Raw genomic sequence first — 20,295 nt, forward strand, 5'->3', positions numbered from 1 at the left:
AATGTTAATTGTCTAACTAACCTGAATTATTAGAAGACAATAAGACAGAAGGGCAATTTTTAGCCAAGAAGCACAGGATTTCGTAATGCTGGTGTCTTTTCCACTTATAATGAATAGGCATTAAACATTCTTGACAACCTGTATGAAGATATCAATGATTACAGAAATCTGTTCTTATAAAAATTAATGGAATCTTTAAGTATTGTAAAAATGATTTTTATAGGTAAATATGGATCAGCCTAAATATTAATCCAAAATATTTAAAGTGAACTTCTGAAAACCAGTAATGGTATTTAGTTAAAAAAAAAAAAAAAAAAGCAACACAGACATAACATATTGATCTGTAAATTCAAAAGAAACGCACAAAAGATTATTTTAAGATTTTACTAACCAAAAATGGTATGTAGATAATTCTTGTACAGTATTTGCATAACCTGTATCATATAATGAACATAAAAGGCTATAAAGCCTAGAGTAAACCCCTATTATTACAAAACATACCTCACGATTTTTAAGTTAGACAAGATCTTTTAGTATGTCTGTCTATAAGCCACAGAGAGCTCAATTTACCTCTTCTAGATAGCATAAATCTTGCAATTACTTTTTGGGTTGAGCTAGCTGTGTAGAACTTGAAAACATTCCATTTCCAAATCAGAAACCATTCAAATCCTTGGAAAAATCATGTTTCAATATTTTTTTATTCTTTTGACTCAAATTACCATATTTTCACCTCTATCCCAACATAACCTTGATAGATTACTTACTTATATTCAGTTCAAAATTTCAGGAATCAAAAGTAGAAAATACATTTACTGCTTTCTTATTAGTTACAGTTTTCCTCTAAATCAGTCATGCTAGCTATTATGATTTAAGAACAACAAGGAAGCACTGCCTGCCAGAATTAACAGACTTTATATAAATGCCCACAAAGCACAGCAAATAGAAACAGCAGGTTACATAAATCAACTCTCTGTATAAAATACATAACTGACAATAAGTCATTACTCTTCAGGATCAGCAGGTAATGTGTAGAAAATATATTTACTGCTTTCAGATAGGCTGGGACCTTTCTTGTTCCATTTCTGCTGTGAGATCTGTTATACTCTAAAATCAGAAAAGAAGTTCTGTCAGTCACTAGCATTAACTCAACTTTGAATAAAAATAATAATAAAAACCCACACACGATAAACAGGCACAGCAAGCAGGTATTCATCAATATAATAATGCATTCTTTCATTCAGTGAAATATATTTAGTAAGTTTAATAAGATAATAATAAATTTATCACCAGACTTTTATAATAAAATCTAGCAAGTCTGGATGCAGACAAGTATCATAATTCTGATAACAGAATTATCTCAATAATACAGGTGTACCTATATTCATTTTAGTGATCTATTCTTCAAGTGTATATTAATTCAACAAACACATCACTGCCAAACTTGAAATAACATCACCAAATGCCAATGAGATTCAACTTCAAACCACTTCAGGTATGAAAATTTGGAAGCTGACATGTGTGAATTAGGAAGCAGATAAGATTACTACTTATTTTCACATCTGATTTTGCAATTTGCTTATTTAAGGGTTGATAAAATATGTCTGCACCTCATGAATATTTTTTAATATGCAATTATCAGAAAATTATAAAAATCAGGGCTAGAAAAGACCTTGAGAGCTCATCTGTTTGATAACAGAAAATTTAACTGTGAAAACCTGACCCTAGGTATAGTCATAAATATATTCATAAATACATTTGGAGAACACTTATAAAACAGGCTATTACACCATACTAAGCTTAAGCGTAAAGCTTGTTAATATCACAGTATTAATTCTGAGCTAGATTTACACTATTAATGACGGAAATTATGTGAGCAAATTAGTAATGCTAATAAAAGGATTCTGAAACTGACATACTAAAACTAGACTATCAATATCTCAAGTCACACCAACTGAAAAAAGTCAGACAGACACTATTTTATGTCCACTGAATATATATAAAACGGAATGTCTGATTTCACAGGAGTTGGCATTATGCATTAAACATACTGTCATGCCTTATAATAAGTGAAAGCAAATCACCTTTCATGATTTAGTAGGTATTCTGTATGAATATCTGTTCATAAGGGAAAGGAAAGCTACCACCTCTCTGAGAACACTCATACTCTTCATTTGTATCATATCTGAATAAAAAAAGTTCACTTTAATACTTCAGAATTTAATCAGCTAACACCAGACATACAGTCTTTTAGACAATCTTAACTTTCAGCAAACAGCAGTCTAAGGACAGTTTGGCAATTATAGCCAAAATATCTTCCCTTAAGAGCCACAGGTGACAATCAGCACCGTCTTGACTGTGACTGTGATAGTTCTAGCCTTTGATAAGTTACTACAGATAAGCAAATCTTTAAGAACCAGTATTTTATAATCTCACTGTACTTCCTACACATTTACCTCAGATTGTCCACTCTCATCTAGCTCCTCAACTCGGGTCAGATTAGGTGCTCCAAATCTATCTGTAAGTTCAGCTATTGTCTTTTCTTGCCCCTATAGTAATGAGTTTTCAGTTAAAGGTATACCATGTCATGAGTAATTTTTTATACAGAACACTTCAAATACCTTAAAATGACTTTAAGTATTAATATAAAGAGAATATTATAGTTGCATGCTACACAAATATGTTAATATGTAAATAATGTCTTTGTACTCTCATTAAGACTACTTTTTTTTTTTTTAAACAGGACACATGATGTACTCCATGTGAATTTTAGAAGTATTCACATTTGAAAGCTTTATTGAGATAAACATGTCAATTAGCAGTTTATGATTTTATTGAAATACCAGTAAAAGCCCATATATTTACATGGATCTGTGTAAGCACTTTTCTGCTAGTATAAATTCCTGTGCACCAGGAGGATTATACCTCTTATAACTAAGTGACATTGCATTTTGGAATCATAATTCTTTTCCCAGGTACAGCAAATGGAATTTGCACTGACAGATGGTCAAACATTACTGAATAGACTCTTAAATTAGACCTAAGTTAGAATGCTTTCTCATAAAAACTGTCAAGGACAGCATCAACTAAACTGACCTTAAGCTAAATTGTGGAACAATTTATACTTTGTTCTGAATATAAACTAAACCAACCTAATAGAACAGGCCAAAACTCAAGTACAAAACTCAGACTAGAAGTAAACGGTTAGACATTCTTCCTCCATTTTCACACATTTTAAAAAAATTATTCTTAATGTGTTAGTTCAACACCTATGAGGTTCTGCCTTGCATTTTGTATTTAATGCCTGCATCTGAAAAGACAGCTGATAAATACTATTTTCAAATCCCTGACTAAGCTTTGGCTTAAACCTCTTGATTTTTCTGCTGCAACAGCCATCTTTCTGCCTTCTCCTTTTTTATCCTCTGCAGTTCCAACTCCTCACGTTCTCGTTCCAACTGCTCCTGCAGTCATTTCATGAAAGGACAAATTAGAAGGAAAAAAAAAACCCAACAACAAATCAGGCACCACTCTCCCACACACACATATAAATACACATTTATCTTCCCCATCCCATTACTTAAAATATATTTCATGACTGAAGCCTTAAAAAAAAAAAAAAAAAAAAAAAAGCATGAAACAAAACTGCAATGTTAATAAGATGAAGTCCTTTCAATGTAGAAAGGATTGGAAGGTTTTAATACCAGAGGAAAAAAAAAAAAAGACAATGGAAGATGTTAAGATATTGTCTAATTCCTCAAGCCCATTATCAGCCTATTATCTCCTGTAATGAGGATTAAGCTCTCCAATACTCTGCACAGTATCTAGCATATAAAGATGAATCTATATACAATCAAATCTATGGAAAAGACTGATAAGTTATGTCATTAATATGAATCTTCATCATCAATCTTTACAATTTCCAATCAAAAATATGTAATACAAGGTGTTTATCCTACATGAGCCCAAAGTCCTGTTATATCAAAACATCAGAAACTACATAGTTTAAGCATTCACATTCAACAACATTAGAGGCTAGAGACAAAAACAAACTGTTCTTGTGTGCTGTAGCATTTTGTGAGCAATTACTACAAGCACTGTCATATTGTAGTAACTCTTTTTCTCATTTCCTTTTGGCATGTACAATCAAAGCAAGCCTGAGGACATGACTAGAGCCAGTATTGTGAGTTAGGTTAAAAAAAAAAAAAAAAAAAAAAAGTCTAACTACTGTATTGTTCAACATCTTTCCCACAATTTATAAGAAATTATATATTAAATTTTCTGTGACTTATCACTAGACACAACCTCATATTCTCAATTCCATTCACTCTTTTAAACGATTCATTAAATCTTTAAGTAAACGATTTTTGGTCTGCAAATTAGTAAATCACAAATATGAAAAAAAAAGGCACAAGTGAAATAGAATGAATGCAGCTTACACTAGAACTGGGTCTAATGAGATTAGCATGTATGGAAAATTACACTTTTGTTTTTAATGTCATGTGAAAGTCAGCTGTGTTAAAAAAAGACCAGTAATAAAACTTTTCTCCATTACTAAAGCAACGTACATAACTAAAGCAACATATGTAACTGAGGCTGTTACACAGGTGGCTAATTCATGAGACTCCTCTATAAAGGACAGTTAGAAATGCAGACATATCTTCATTTCTCATATTTCAAGTCCACACAGTACAGGATTCAAATTGCCTTATGCCAACAGAATGCTCCAGTAGCACAAGACACCTCATTGGATAAGGCTATACCTTAAACAGACAATGTTCATTCACTGATTGCCAAGCATTTTCAGTAATCTGTAACTGTGTATACATTCGCATTACCTTCTTTGCCATACTGATATTACAATGAAGTAGCCTGAGACAACAGTCAGTTATAAATCCCAGACTACCTAGCAGAGGTCTGTCAAAAATTATTTGAATTATTTCTAGCTTTACATGCACCAGCTCTCATGTAAAGTAAAGAAGATGGTTCACTAATTTTAAGTTACTTCTCACAAAAGTCTTAAATTGCTTGCTCTTTACCTTAGGCACCTTCATCTTTTTAATAACATCTTACCGCACGGTCTGTAAGTTTTCTTTCCCATCTGCTGACTAATCATTTCATTTATTATTTTGAAAGGTTAAAATACTTATTTTATGTCACCTCCTTTCAAAATCATTATATAGAGATCAGAAGCATACAGAGTGCTATGAGTTGCCACAGCATCATATAGTATTACAATTAACTCTTACTAACTATTATTAACCTGACGTTCTTCTTCGAGTTTCTGCTGGATTATAAGTTCTTCTTCCTTCATTTTTTCTAAAATTTTGAGTTCTACCAAGGCAGCTTCCCGTTCTTGTTCCAACTCGGTCCTCTCCAAAATTCTCTATTATCAAATAGGTAACACAAAATCAATTAAAAAAATAAAAGAGAAAAAGAGAGATTAATTAATATTGACTATATTGTCATGAAAGTTTTTGCCCAAGATAAAATCCACCTTTTGTTCTTCATCCAAGATTCTCCTGTAATTATGAATCCAGTGTGCCAGGTACTCTATTGGGTCTGCTGGCCGACGTTCTACAACCTCTGCTAGTCCCTTTACTAAGCAACTTCCGAGACATCTCTTCAGGTACTGAGATTCCATTTACACCTACTGAAAACAAACAGACATTCATTAACCACCAAGTCAGATTTAAACTGAGGTTTTTAAGAATTGACTTGAATACCAAATGTTGAATATGGCATTACTCTTTTTGTTTATTTCAGTAATGCTAATTATCTGATGAGTATGGTCCAAGGATGCAAGGATTTCCAGACCTGCTGCTGACCCATTGTACGAATTTTGCTTCCATTTCCCTTTTTATACATTCCTCTCGCTAGGCAATTCTTCTCTAGTTCTTCTCTTCAAAACAGGAACTAAATTTGTATGCAAACAATACATGGAATTTACAAGCTCACAGAGCTACAATCTCAGCTGAAGTATTACTATTAACTTTTTCCTACGCCTCTAAGAATATTCTTTCTAATAGATTCTGAACTGACTGGAATCAATTCCTGCGTACATAAATAAACCAATTAGTATGACCAGCAAAATGAATAGGAAATGTTTTGTCCACCACCTCTCCTTCTTTGCTACTGACAAAGAATAGATGTACACAAGTTAGCAGACAGAAATTAAAAGTACTGTAAAGCTCAGGGTGGTACTTCAAGTGACATATAAGCTATGCAAGCTTGCAAATCAGAAAACCTAAGTATCTCTGCTGTGATGGAATGGCAGTGTAATTGATATAGGCAAAAGCCCTATTTGGAAAGGAGAACTCTGTGTATTCTGTACCATAACTTAACCTCCTCACAACTGAGAATAGAACAATTTACATAAGAGAGTAATAGGACCAGCAATTCAGTTTTAATTAAAAATAACCATTATAAGAGATTTTGCATGAAAGAGTTGGAACACTGTCTTCTTTCACAAAGGGAAAACAGAAGCAAGTGGGTGGGGTAAAAAAGATTCCGTGTCTCAGCTCAAGCTTGGCTGTCATTCATGGCTCATTCACAGAAATGGCCAGAAGGAATCACTGCTGTTACATTATGCTTGTTTACTAACATACTATTCTCTCCCTTCTCTAGAGCAATAGCCAAACATGCTGGTATGAGGAAAAGGGACTTTGCTACATAGGTGACTAACTTGTTTGCCACTGAGTGAGCAAGTAGTCACAGAGCAAGTGAAGCACATAGCTTAACACAGACTATTCAAAACAGGATTTGCAGGTTCTGCTTTACATCAGCCATGAAAGGGATACACAAAATAGGATTGAAGTCTCAGAAACATCTATATAGCATTTGAAAGTATATGTTTTATGCATCCTTAGTCCATATACACATAAACTTTGGATATAAATCCAGCATATCCACAGGAAACACTACTACATGCAGAGAACATCCCATTAACTCATCCATATTTTGCTAACAGAGTGCAAGTCATATGCAGCTAAATCGCTTAAGATTTTAATTTCCTCAGTCTTCAAGTGATTTTGCCACTCAATTTTTAAGTATATTTACATTCCAGATCTGTTTTATGGACCTGTTTTGGGAAAAGACTGGCTTAATGATTTCATCCATTTCTACAACAAAACAAGTAACTATAGAGTGGGTATAAATAACATCTTATTATTCTGCTATACACAAAACTTATGAGTTTGAAAGCCTCTTTTCTATTTTTTTTTTACTATAGGTATTTGAAGAACAGTGAAGTGGTTCCATCAATGTTTTAGAGAAAATTTAATTTGAACTAACAAAAGCAAGCTTTAAGGTTTGAGATCTGTGAAGCAGCACGGCCTCTCAACCCGCCGTGCAGCTCTGCGCCCCCAGGGGCCGGCGGCAGCACAGAGCCAGGACGTTTTATGTTGGCGCACGAATCGCGGCGGCGGCCCCGAGGAGAGCCACGGCTATAAAGACTCTCTCTCACCCTTCACCTTCACACCGGCTCCCAAGGGGACAGGCCAGAGCTAGCTCGCGGGGCGCCTCCCTCCCCGCTGCTACGGTCCGCTCCTCACACCCAACGCCGGCTCCAGCGCCGTAACGGACGTAACGGCCACAACGTCACCGGCGGAAGCGGCCGCAGGACGCGCTGCGTTGCTACGCGGCGCCGCTCGAGAGCGCACGCGCCCGGCAGGAGGCACCCGATTGGCGGCAGGCCCCGGCGGGGGCGGGCCACGCGGCAGGGGGCGGGGCCTCCCCGCGGCGCGTGCGAAAGAAAACATTCTCAGAATTTTAGCATAAGGAACCTCGGCTAAAACTGAGCAAGGATTTTGTAGCCAAGTACAGGTTATCTTTTTAAATAGAGCTGTGATGCCACATGCTTAAAATTAGGTTTTCTGCATTAAAGCTGACTGATCTTTTCTCCTAATTGACAAACTTCTTGGCTGATGTTCATTCACCTACTTGGCCAGTTATTTGTTTTACTGATAACTTTTAACCAGGTAATAAAAAGAGCTCAAATAACTTGCAGTTTATAAAACAAAGTGTCTGTCCTGTTACTTCTGAAGCTTAATTGTATGAGCATTATCTTGAAGTTTTTCCCTAGCAACATTTTCCAGAATGAAAGACTGCATCAGAATAATGAAGAATACCTTCCAAAAATTGTTTTTAACAGCTGTAAGAAGCTGGCTTTGGTATTTCTTATATAATACATAATAGACATAAAAGATATACTAGGAACAGATGTAGCCATAAAACAATTTACTATTAAAGCATAATTGTACTGTAGAAATTTATAAGGAGGAAGGCTGTGATCTGGATAAAGTACAATTCAGTGAAGTATTGAGAAAAAAGCTTGAGATTCTGATAGCATGCAACAACTCTCACAGTCAAACTTACAAAACTTCCTCTGTTCTGCAACATCTAATTGAGAATTCAGTTTTGGTAATTTATTACCTTTACATAGCACCCTTTCAACAGCATACATGCCAGAGCAGTGTAACTTTAGAATTCTTTAAAATTAACACCAATGCCAAATGGTATTTCCTGACGTGATCTGACATGCAAGTCGCAGTATCTTTTCCTTTGGCCAGACGATGTCGCCGCTGCTCAACAAACAAGTGTCACAAGCCTGCATTACAGCCGCAGCCGCCCTGGCAGAGCCTACCTCCTCCTCATCACTCCCAACTTTCTAATTTAAGAGTTTAGCAACACTTACACGAGCGGCTGCCACACATTTAGGAAGCACGCTCCGAACACTCTCGCGCAGGGGCAGCTACGCCTTACAGCGAGCGAAAACAGCCGAGTGCCGCGACGGAGCTGCTCCCTCCCGGCGCTTCCCAGGGCGCCCGGTAACGGGCAGTTCCCGGGGGCCCGCAGGCTCTCCTGGGAGCCCCTCACAGCGCCAGGCCTGCGGGCCCGGGGCTGCTCTCCGGTCCTGAGGAAGGCGATGGGCAGAGGCAGCGCGGAGCCGAACCGACCCCCGCGGCCTCTCAAACCGCCCGCGCACCTCGGCGCTCGCCCCGCCCCGCTGCGCATGCGCCGCCGCCCCCGCGCATGCGCATGCGCGAGGAGGGCGCCGGCGATGGCGGCGCGCGGCGTGCCCGCCGAGGCCTGCGTGGGACAGGTGGTGCTGCCGGGGGACGTGCTGCTCCTCCCCGGGCACCCCGACGAGGACGGGGAGCGGCTGCGGCTGGGCGCCAGCGCGGCCCCGCGGGGCCGGCTGCTCTGCGGGCCGGGCCTGAGGCGCAGCGCGGGCGGGCTGCTGGTCACCAAGTGCGGGCTGCTGCGGCACCGCCAGGCGGGCGGCGGCGCTACGGCGGGCGGCGCTTTCTGGGTGGACTCGCAGCAGAAGCGGGTAGGGGCGCGGGGGGGGGGCCCGGCCGGGGCACCATGGCAACGGGGGCGGGGCCGGCCGGGGCACCATGGCAACGGCGCGGGGCGGGGCGGCCGTTGGGTGCTCCGGGGTGCGCCGCCATGTTGCCACAGAGCCCCGTCGGCGAGAGGGGGGCATCTCGCAGGGGTGCGGGGGCAGCTCGCCTGCCTAATTGCAAATGTACTCGTTTTTCCTGCCTGACCTCTCTTGTCCGACAATTTCCTTTGCAGTATGTTCCAGTCAAGGGAGATCATGTAATAGGAATAGTGACGGCTAAAGCAGGAGACGTGTTCAAGGTAGATGTGGGTGGAAGCGAGCAAGCATCTCTGTCATACTTGGCATTTGAAGGGGCCACTAAAAGAAACAGGCCAAATGTGCAGGTAATGCGCTTATTTATTGGTGATAACACTTTAACGGTGTCACTTGTTCCCAATAGTCATGCTTCTAATAAATTTTGATGCTTTCTCTTAGTAAAAGGTGTTTTTTATAAACTGCTTAAAAAGAAAAATGCAGTTTATTTACAACCGCAGTTTGTTTGTATCTTGGCCCTTCCCTGAGGTTTTTATGTGATTGGGCCATGAGTTTTCTTAGTTTCTGTTTTAAGAGAGCATACTGTTTGTGGGGTTTTGCCATCTGTCAGATGACAGAGGTTTTTTTCACTTTTCACAGTTCAGTCTTCCCATAATACTCTTAAGCAGCAGATTAGATTGATGCAGTAGCGTGCATCCACGAGAGCACTCTGAAGTTGAGTTTTTTAAACAAGCTCTTATGCTATTTGATGTTGGTTGAAAAGTTTTTTTGTAACAGTGCTGTGAAAACAGTTGTGTGGTATATGCATGACTGTGTTTCTGTATTCAGATTAAATACCATCACTAGGATGTAAAACAGATTTAAAAGAGAAATGAAACGAACTAGTATGCTTATTTTTATACTCCTGATAAATGATTACAAGATTAGGTTGCTTAGACTTGACTTAATGCTCATAAAGTCTGAAGACAGCAAGGAAATCACACTTAGTATTTTAGAAAGAGAGAGGCAAAGAGGGAGTACTTCCATGAAAGAAAATTTGGGGGTTTGCTTTGTTTTGTTTGTTTTTTGAAAATAAGTTTCCCTCAGATTTTAGCAGTGATACAGTATAATTGTTCCTAGGGAGTGTCATCTTTAGTGGAAGAAAAAAAATTATTATTCTATACTACTTCATTTTTCTACCACCATTGTTCTAGAACTATTTTGTGTCTTCTTGGGAGGATCTTTATCAATTGAGTATTTCTAACAGGCATGGAGTACTGTCTTCTCTAATTTTTTTCACTTCTGGACACTGCTTGTTTCAGGTGGGAGATCTTATTTATGGTCAGTTTCTTGTAGCAAATAAAGACATGGAACCAGAAATGGTCTGTATAGACAGCAGTGGAAGAGCAAGTGGAATGGGAGTAATTGGACAAGATGGCTTCCTCTTTAAAGTTTCCTTAGGCCTAATAAGAAAGTAAGTATTGAGGAAAATTAGTAGTTGCTCTTAACATGTAATGTTGTAATTCTAGGTAGGATACCCAAAACATGTTCCTCTGAGTGTTGTAAACTATACAGTAATCAAGGCGCATAGTTGTTTTAGTACATTTATATCAGTTTTACTGAGCACAAGACAAATGGTTATTGAACTAGAAGTAGCACTGTTCTGTTTTGCGTTTCATGACCTTTTTGGAAAAGGTTGCATTGCGTTAATGTAAATACAAGACTTTTTTGATTGTCTGAGAATACCAGATGATATGGATAAATGATAACAAACCTTTCTTTAGGAAAAACAACATAAAAATGCAAAACAAGATTGGTCTTAACATTTTAATTAGATGTTTCATACCTGTTTTTTGTAAATAATTATTTTCCTGCCTACTATTACTTGTTCCGTCAGCAGTCAGTGCGAACTAACACGAACTGTTTTGCCTTGTATTTGTTTTACGTATGTTCATCTGTATGCGAGTATAAAGATACAGCAGTATATTGCAAGATGAGCAAATTACTCTTGGTTTGTTTGTTTCTTCCTGTGTTAGTATTCTAAAGCAGCAGAAGGGAAGCCTTTTTTTTTTTTTTTGAAAGACACATCTTTAACTCTGGGGTCAAATTCATAAATAGCAACACCCTAAAAATGTCACTTTGTCAAAGAGGGTAGTTTTAGAATTTATTAAATTAGAATTACTATAAAGTAATGATTTACTCTGAATTTGTCAGGTATTACTTCTGAATATAAGTAATCAGAAAAAATAACTATAAGCTCACCAGTGCTGTATTTATTTAAGTGCACAGATATTTTAAATGAGGGGAAAATTAAAAATCACTGTTTTGGGTGCATGTGCAAATTGATAATCTTAGCTTTTGGAACTGTTATAAAAGCTTCCATAATACTAGTAGTGTGGTTTGGTTATTGACTGTTAATATTGTGGTGTTTATCAAATGTGCGTGTTTATCTTTTTCTGACTTTTTTTTTTCTTTTAATCTTGATTATAGGCTTTTGGCTCCCAAATGTGAAATAATTCAAGAGTTGTCACAGTTGTACCCTTTTGAGCTGGTGCTGGGAATGAATGGAAGAATATGGGTAAAAGCAAAAACAGTTCAACAGACTTTAATTATAGTAAATATTTTGGAAGCCTGCGAGTATATGACAGCAGAACAGAGGAAACAAGCACTTGCCAAACTGTCAGGGAACTGACTGAAGAAAACCTTGTTATTTCAGATAACTGTAGGGTGGGCTATTTTTGTATTCAGCTTTATATTAAAATCCATTTTTTAAATGAAATCCTAGATGTCGCTGTTGTTGTTCTCTGGCTCCCTTTATCTACTCACCCTGTTCTGCCTTATTTACGAACTTTGCTTTTACCCACTTTTGAAATTACAAAACCTTGTTCATGGATATGATTTTTTTTTTGACTGATATAGAGGCAGTTTCTGAAAACTTTCAATAGTTGTGAATTTTGAGGAGTAACTACCAAGACTTTCATAAGAAAACAACTGGTCAATTTATAGACTGCATGTATTTGCTCTTACTAGAATTATTTTTAGTAATATTAAAACCTGAAACAATGAGTACTTACTGACAAAGCTTTAAAGGAAGTCAAGCTGCTGAATATAATCACTCTGCTGTTTGATTCCAGTTGGATAAGCTTCCTAAAATGGTAAGTCTAGTAAAAATACAAGGGGACAAGTAAAAATGTGCTTCAGCAGATTACATAGAGAGTGAAGTGCTAGAGGTTACAAAAAACAGTTAATTCAAAATTAAGCAAAAAGTTGGCAGCATATAATTATATAGTATTTTATGATGCATTTCCTTATAATGTTACACCCTTTAGCACTATATAATGCATTTCCTTACGTACATTCTAAACTTATTAATGTAGATTGCCCAGCTGTCTTAGTCATATAATCTAGTTGTCATGAAAAGCCTTATTTCATGCCATTCTAAATACTGAAAGTGGAACACAGTGCAGAGCAGACTGTTTTCAGTGCAATTTCTGATGTGTTTCTATATTTGCGTTTGCTAAAGTGCAAATTACTATTACCAGTGATTTTAATATTCACATTTGTCCACAGATCGTTACTCTTCTCACTATGTGTGAGAACATCTGTGTGAGGACAGCTGATGTGTCTAACTGACAGCTATTTTTGGAGACTACCTGTAGGCAAGAGGGGCTAGACCAGACCTCACTGTCTGTGAAAAACTTGCAGATGAAATGGAACTGAACAGCATAAGGGATAGTCCCAGAACTCAATGCATTTTAACGAGGTCAAGTGAGTAGCAGGCAGTAACTTACTGCGGACGGGTTTCTAACAGAAAACAAAAAATTCCATTGCTTGCTAATGCACACTAACAAGTTTGGGAAAGAATATTTTGCTTGCTTTTCTTAGTCTCTCAGACTGTCAGTGTGGAATAAAGTTTTGAAGAACTGAAATTCTCGGATAAGCAAGGTGAAATAATAGGATAAATGCTAATAGCAGATTGTTAGTAGATTTTTTTTCTGAATAACTGAAGTATGCATGAGAGTCTGTACTTCATCACAAGAACCTTTAAAAATCCCACTTGAGGATAATGGTGAGAGGCTGCTGAAGGCATGTGGAGAGCCTGCAAAGGGTTCACTGGCAAGCCATTGCTGTTGCAGCTGCAAAGAGTTCACATAATAGATCTGAGAGCATAGCAAACAGTAGGCTAGTGGGGTTATCCTAAAGACTGTTTTGTTATTATTGATCTAGAGAGTCCCTAGGGTAACTGAAAGTATCCTGCTGGTTGTTTGTTCTGGTCAGGTGCTCTATATTTATACAGTGACGGGAAGTGGTTATATAATATTTTACACAATTTGAAAATAGAAATGCAGATGGAGAGTATCAGCAAATAATTGTTTAGGCAAATGTTCAGATAATAAGACCCAACCTACTGTTGCAGTAGTTGCCACTTAGAACTTTCCCTAAGAGAGAACCTGTCTAGTAGCCCATATGGAGGTAGTGATTAGGATGTGACTTCAGTTCAAACATTCAGGAAACCTAATGGCTCACTGGAGGTAATGATATACTTAGCAATGCTATTTGATATCACTTATACCTCCTTCACAGGTGTATTTTAACTAGAGATTAGGCAAAGACCACTGCAGAAATAGCCATATATTCCTCAATTCTAGACACTAGGTTCATTTCCCGAGTAGTTTTGCTTCAACAAAATCAGCATCTGTGAAAAGAACTGTTAGGTTTCATTGTGTAGTAGTTCACGTGCATATGGAGGAAATGCAGCCCTGGCAAGGATAAGCTCTCAGTCTATTTTAGGATATGAATGGTTTGCTTCTGTTATTTTGAGAGAAAAACAGATCACTGGAGTAATGGTAGGGGAATTACTAACATCTTCCTGTGGGAGGGAAGTCTGTCTGTGTGCACCAAAGGAACTCCATCAGAGAGGGTAGCAGTTCATAGAAATAAACTACTACTGCTCCTGGAGGAGTAGTGCACCACAGTTCCTTAGGTCCACCATGTTTTGTGGCTCTAGCTATTGCTATCAAACTATTCAGTTTAAATTAGAGAAAAAGAGTACAATTAGAGCAAACCTAAATATCTTTATTTCAAGAGGAAACAAAATTTTTCCCACTTACTCTGTTACATCCGAAGTTCAGACCGTGGTATTTGACTATATTGTTTTCTTTGGCATCTCTAATTTTGAAATTGCTTCAACTGAGAGCCACTACTCTGACTCAACTCTAATATGCTTACCTAGGGCTACTGCTGATTTAATAGTTTTCATATGAGTCTAATGATTCCAAATCAGAACTCTCAGCGTTGAACTTGCCCTCTGTGCTTATCATTTAGGTACTGCTCTTCAGGCTTAGTAGATCTTCAGATGTCAGCTTTTATTTTCACCTCTTCCCCTCCTAGTTGAGGTGTTTTTCATTCACTTTCCATAAATCCTGTTAGGCCTATTATCTCTCATACTACAATGGAAAAGAGGCTGTTACTTAATAAGAATTTCACTAACCTTGCTGTTCTCTGGTGTTTTCTCAACTTTACCTAGCCAAAGCCCTTGCAGGGTTGTCTATATCTTTAGAAAATTTGCAAGCATAAAAAAATACACTTGCTGAGTCGTATTTTGTGGGGCTAGTGTTCTCTGTTCTTGGGTGGTCACAATGATTAAAAAAAAAAAAAAACAATAGAATGGATTAAATCCTGAAGAGTTGGGGCTTGAAATGCAATTAACCCTCCTACTTTTACCTGTCTAAGCAGCCTTCCTTGCCTCTGAAAAGTCTGAATTTTAAGTATAACTGCAGGATAAATACAGAATCTCCAATTTAAAAAAGCTGCTTTGGTGGCTCAGCATAGCAGTGACTTTGAAAATTTTTAACATCATTAGTGCCCTGTTTCGCACCACACACTATCCTGTCCCACTACCAGCTGGTTATTGCCCATGTAGAACCTTAGTTAAATCAAGAGTAGCAAATAAAAACACCCATTAAAATTATGCCTTTTTTTTAAATTTAACAATAAATGATGTGTTCACATAGCAGATGTTTTATCTCATACGTAATTAGTTCGAATAGTTACTACAATTTTAAGTTTCTGTTTGACCATATGAGCAGTGACAAAAGTGAAGGAGGTTGAGAACAAAATGGGTGTGGGGAAAATGCTGTAAGGCAAATATATTTAAACACATTGCTAAAAGCAGGCAATACTGGCATTTATTTCTCTTAGCTGGAGAAAAGAAAACTGTCTACCTTCCTACTAGCTTTGACAAGCTTTACCTTACCAACAAAATATTCAGGCAAAATCCATGTTGTGTCTTTGTGAACTTTCATGTTCTGGCTCAGGGTCTAAGCCAATATCACTGTAAAGAATGGCATAGACTATAACTTGATTCTAGAAAGAAAGCCTGATGGTGAATCAATTACATCTTCTAATGAAGATTTTGTTGTTGCAGGAGGTCCCTCACTTTCCCATTGAAGGCACATAAATGTATGTGTTTTGGGAAATGGAATTTGCAGAATTGATGCTGGGGACTTGAAAGTATCTTACTGAATGGAGTATCTTCCTGTTATATTTATGTGCACAATATACTTCCTTTTAAATTTAAGTCATTACTTACCATCATTTGTGTAAGATACCAATGATTGTGTATTAGATGTTTTGTTATATTGCTTCTCCCTCAAGTTCTCATAATAAAAACTAACAAAAGAAATAAGTAACAATTGTAAAAATCGAAATGGAAACGACCTTTATTCCTGAAGATGAGCATCATCCCTTAAAAAGAAGTTCACAGGCAATGAAATGATAATCCTACACTGGAAATGTGAAATACAGGTTGTGGCCTTGCCTAGGCTGACATATTATATTGAGCCCAAGAATAAATGCAAACAAGTACAGCAATGCAGCATAGAAATAGAAAGTATGAAAGTAAAACATTTGTATTTTAGCTGAAGAAAATTGCACAGACGTACCGTTCAATGTAATAAGATGAAGAGTTTAATGCTTTGGTCAGGTCTTGGCTGTAACTCAGTTGGATGAAAAGTTTACTGTGCCCAACTACTCATTATCACCTTACTGCCGGAACAGGTTTCTGCCAGAATTGCGTGTGTATTTGATTCCTAACCAAGTTCTGTCAGAATGACACAGATTGGCTTCAACAGTTTTGATAGCAGGGTTGTTTTGTTTTCTAACCCAGATTTTTTAGCAGAAGAGGTTTTGGAGTTTTTTGCTCAGATTTCCAATATTAAGAGTAGCTCATCTGCTGCTAGAAAAGCCTAAATATGTTAAAGAATTCCCCATTCTCTTCCTTAGTGCTTGAATAGTTCATTCTGAGGAGCAGCTAAATCTGCTAGTGTATCAGCAGGCTATTGTAAGCCTAATAAATTAGCCACCTCTATGAAAGGCTTTGCATGTGATATTTTAAAAACATATTTATGCTAGTATTGCTACCCATATGCAACCAGATTGGTAGGATTTGCTGTTTTGACTGCTTCGGTACAGAAACTAGCTATCTTAAGCATAATGTAGGGCACTTTAATTCAGTTGTGTTAGTAATACAAGCAGCTTTGTGCTTATTAAGGACTTGTATAGCTTTCAAGATGCAAAGCTACTATATTAAGGTCTATAGCAAGGAATTGAAGCTGTCAGCATTGCCCCAGTAACTAGAAAGGAAAACAACCATGAAACGCTTTGGGGCCTGGATTTTAATATGTAACATTTGTGGACAGTTAACCAGGAGTGCTACCAGAATGACTGTTTTCTCTTGATGGCTGTTCTCTCAAAAGTACAGTGCTACTGCCTTGCCCATGCTATCAAGGTGGGCGTTTTGGGATGTGTTTTGGGAGGTGGAGCCTGAAGCTTCAAAACTTAGCCTGTAGCACAGGGCGAAAAATAGTCTTTTATAACTCTTCTTACTAGGCCTCAGTATCTTACCTGCTATGAGAAAACAGTAACAGGTGGAATCAAATACCAACATAAGTAGCAGTGTAGTAAATAGAACAAACAAAAAGTGTAGGCCACCCACATTTAAATTTGCTGTAAAATTAAGGGATTTGCTTTTTCCTTAATAGGTGTTTTTTGGAAGTGACACTAACTACTGGTGTTTTCTGAAGTGTCAATTTAATTTTAAATCCTTTTTTCCTCAGTCATAAATTCCATCATTCCTTATTGCTGTATTATATAACCTTTGCAACTGCATGTGTTCCTCACATGCTGACTGACTTCTGTAACTCCCTTGGTTCTGAGCTCCTGTCTGGGAGGTTAGCATTTGTATGAGGTGCCAAGATCAGTAACAGTGAAGCAGAAGGTATTGGTACTCATACAGCCTCTCGAAGCCCAAACAAAATTAGTAGAAAATAGAGGGAGCTGCATGAGCAATAATTCTGTAAAACACCAAATACCTTAAAGAAAAATTTACAAGAAAGGTGATAGGAGTTCAGAGCAGAGCCTGGCATAAAGAAGTTGAAGACTGAAGCACACACAAAAGGTCTAATGACCTTATCAGTGCTTTCCGAAGCCTTGGTTACCCATTGCATTGTTGTAACTGATAGGCTTTTCTGTGATTCAGAGTGTTTATTAGGCTACTGCGGAAAGAGATTTGTATAAGCATCTGTAGAGCAGTTAAGAAGACTTACTAATTCTTTGTTTCCTGTTCTTGTCCAGATGGAGGGTGTTGCACCAATCTATTCCTAATGTTTGTCTGTGAACTGCTCGTGTGGGTGAAACTGATTTCAAAGGTCCTGTAGATCCTTTAGTTTATTCAGTGACTACTACACCCTGATCTTACTTAAGATTAAATCTAAAATCCTATGTCTAGGATGACTGTGGACAAACTGGTGCTTTTATTTCCTGAGAATCAAGATGAGGTTGAACACAAGACAACGTCACATGAATACATATGGCCGTACAGCTTCCAAAGAAGAGACAACTTTTGCTTGGTCTATTTGAAACCTAGGTCAGTCTGCCTCTTTGTAGGTACGCCTCTAGAAGCTAATGATACGAAAAGTTCAAGCTGTATTTTTCTGTGTCCATGTGCATCCAGTCTTACTGGCAAAATACAGAAAAGTCATTTGTCTAACAACGCCCTTGATCTAACGCTGATCTATAGAAGCATGATCCAACAAGAAATAGAAATAATTAACTTCTGAAAAAAACATGTAGGTTTGTCATTCTGTACATGAAAGTTTCGTAACAGTAAAATCATGTTTTAGCATAGTTACTGATACAGTATAGGCTGGGTGAATTATGCACTGGCATGCTACAGAAAATTAACTAACTGATAAACTGTTTGCAGAATGATACTCTTTATAGCTGCTATATAGCTGAATTATAAAAACAGGCTCAGAGTGCTTTTTAAGAACAATATTGAAAACTTGAGAATTGGAAAATAAACTGTTGGTGCCTGATGTTCTGTGAAATGTTCTTTAGTGTGTGTCAAGGATTTTATTACCTTCTTCAGCAGGCAAGATGCCTGAATAACATCTGAACAGGTATGTGGAAAAAAATTACAGAACATGATTTTCTCCAGAGGGAAACCCAGAAAAGTAAAGAATTTAACTTCCTGTTCAGGTTTCCTGCCAAAATCTCCGTGCTTTTCTAAAGAACTGACCATGGTGGCAGCCTAATGAAGTCAAACTGATTGCTGCTGGGACTCCACTCACAACACAGTAGTTTTTCAGGGAAAGTGAGCATGTCTAGAGACTTAAGCAGGAGAGGTTTGCTTCCAGTATCTTCATGATGCAAATTTTCTTAGAGTTCTGTGTCTATTGGAAATGCGCATACATTCAAGGGATTTCGCTGTCTTACAAAATTTATAAGAAAATACTCTTGGATGACATCCAGATGTGCAGACTCACATTTTTCTGCATAAAGTTTTTTGTTACAATGAGAAGAAATGAAGCCAGAGCTGCTTCAGAGATTAACTGCTCATTGTTCTTGCTTGATGCCTTGATGCCGGGGCGCTGGAAGGCCAGCTGCCAGATTGTTAGAGGTGTAACGTGCAGAAATATCATTAAGAAAAAGGTTGGGTTTTTTTGTTTTGTGCTCTCACCATGGCAACAAAAATAATGGCGCTGCAATTCTACCATTGCCAAATGTTGACAGCCAAAGCCACTGTAAAATTCAGAAGCAAGGAATGTTGCCAGCCCACAGAATTTAAGGTTTTAATCACACGATGGTGGACAACAAAATTTGTCAATCACATGTTGCTGTCGTGATGATGTGATGATGTTTTTCATAAAATTGCTTTGTCACAGTGGCAAAGATGCATATATTTGAATGCTGGGTTTCAAAACAGTGAGAAAGCCATTTCAGTATATTATGTTTAGTGTTTATAAAAAGCATTCTCGCACTAGGTAAGGAGACAGCTAAACTGGGGATAGTGTTTTCTTTCCTCTGTTCTTTATATTTCCCAGGAGAAAAATAAAGCGATTATTGGCAAGAAAAGATCCCAGATCTCTTCCCTGCAACCGCTTGAAACCGTGCTGTTCCGACGGGCGTTGAGCGCGCCCCTGACGGGATGCAGCGGGGCTGCTGGTCGGGGTGGCTGGCCAGCCTCTGCGGTACGGCCTTGGGCACTGTCTGGTGACGTTTTCTGGTGAATTCAGCAAAATCCTCACTAGATCGCAGCCCCGAGTGGCGGCGGCCTCGGGTTAGGTGAGAGCTTATGAGATTCTGCAAGAAATTAAGCTTTGTGCTGAAGATAAATGCGCGCGCCCTTAGGAGAAGCTGTAAGTACAGGGTAAACTAGGCAGGTCTAATCTGGGCGCGTGCTCTGGGTGGCTGGAGGACGCTGACAAAAGCAGCTTGTCCGGGGCTCGGCTCGCGGAGCCTCCAGCAGCGGGACGTCGGCGAGGTCTGTTCTCCCGCACGCCAGCCCGTGTTACCGGCCAGCAGTACCGCGTCAGTGGGAGTCCCGGGGTAGCCAGGACGAGTCCTTGGAGCACCCGACTGGAGCGGTGCCGAATGCC

General features: G+C 38.4%; 2 protein-coding genes across 11 annotated transcripts; one reads left to right on the plus strand and one right to left on the minus strand.

The window, feature by feature from the left end:
• Positions 1-349: 349 nt before the first annotated feature.
• On the minus strand, positions 350-7,620 carry DYDC1 (DPY30 domain containing 1). 7 transcript variants are annotated; one of them, XM_062579976.1, is made up of 6 exons: positions 7,467-7,620; positions 5,492-5,644; positions 5,258-5,380; positions 3,366-3,458; positions 2,454-2,546; positions 956-1,104 (listed from the first exon to the last, which is right to left on the minus strand). In XM_062579976.1, exons 2-6 carry the CDS (start codon positions 5,636-5,638, stop codon positions 1,051-1,053), a joined length of 510 nt encoding a protein of 169 aa, XP_062435960.1. In that variant the 5' UTR covers positions 5,639-5,644; positions 7,467-7,620; the 3' UTR covers positions 956-1,050. The 7 variants fall into 7 exon arrangements, with proteins under 7 accessions (XP_062435962.1, XP_062435960.1, XP_062435961.1 ...); XM_062579977.1 differs by having other exon boundaries at positions 5,492-5,647; XM_062579975.1 differs by having other exon boundaries at positions 7,460-7,620.
• Positions 7,621-9,047: 1,427 nt separating this feature from the next.
• On the plus strand, positions 9,048-19,771 carry EXOSC3 (exosome component 3). 4 transcript variants are annotated; one of them, XM_062580606.1, is made up of 7 exons: positions 9,048-9,328; positions 9,577-9,726; positions 10,678-10,829; positions 11,846-12,510; positions 12,926-13,123; positions 17,990-18,063; positions 18,144-19,771. In XM_062580606.1, the coding sequence occupies exons 1-4, from the start codon at positions 9,056-9,058 to the stop codon at positions 12,045-12,047; spliced, it is 777 nt and encodes a 258-aa protein (XP_062436590.1). In that variant the 5' UTR covers positions 9,048-9,055; the 3' UTR covers positions 12,048-12,510; positions 12,926-13,123; positions 17,990-18,063; positions 18,144-19,771. The 4 variants fall into 4 exon arrangements, with proteins under 4 accessions (XP_062436590.1, XP_062436587.1, XP_062436589.1 ...); XM_062580603.1 differs by having other exon boundaries at positions 17,990-19,771; XM_062580605.1 differs by lacking the exon at positions 17,990-18,063.
• The last annotated feature ends 524 nt before the right edge of the window (positions 19,772-20,295 follow it).

Source organism: Rhea pennata, chromosome 7 (genome assembly GCF_028389875.1).
Source record: "Rhea pennata isolate bPtePen1 chromosome 7, bPtePen1.pri, whole genome shotgun sequence".
Classification (NCBI taxonomy): Eukaryota; Metazoa; Chordata; class Aves; order Rheiformes; family Rheidae; genus Rhea; species Rhea pennata.

Excerpts from the sequence above, each read along its gene's own strand:
- DYDC1 (XM_062579976.1), bottom strand. The coding sequence starts at position 5,638 with ATGGAATCTCAGTACCTGAAGAGATGTCTCGGAAGTTGCTTAGTAAAG. Across the intron at positions 3,459-5,257 it reads AACTCGAAGAAGAACGTCAG|GAGCAGTTGGAACGAGAACG; the intron begins GTTAATAATAGT and ends AAATGACTGCAG. Across the intron at positions 2,547-3,365 it reads TGCAGCAGAAAAATCAAGAG|GGGCAAGAAAAGACAATAGC; the intron begins GTTTAAGCCAAA and ends TCATTACTATAG.
- EXOSC3 (XM_062580603.1), top strand. The coding sequence starts at position 9,056 with ATGGCGGCGCGCGGCGTGCCCGCCGAGGCCTGCGTGGGACAGGTGGTG. Across the intron at positions 9,329-9,576 it reads TGGACTCGCAGCAGAAGCGG|TATGTTCCAGTCAAGGGAGA; the intron begins GTAGGGGCGCGG and ends TTTCCTTTGCAG. Across the intron at positions 10,830-11,845 it reads TCCTTAGGCCTAATAAGAAA|GCTTTTGGCTCCCAAATGTG; the intron begins GTAAGTATTGAG and ends TCTTGATTATAG.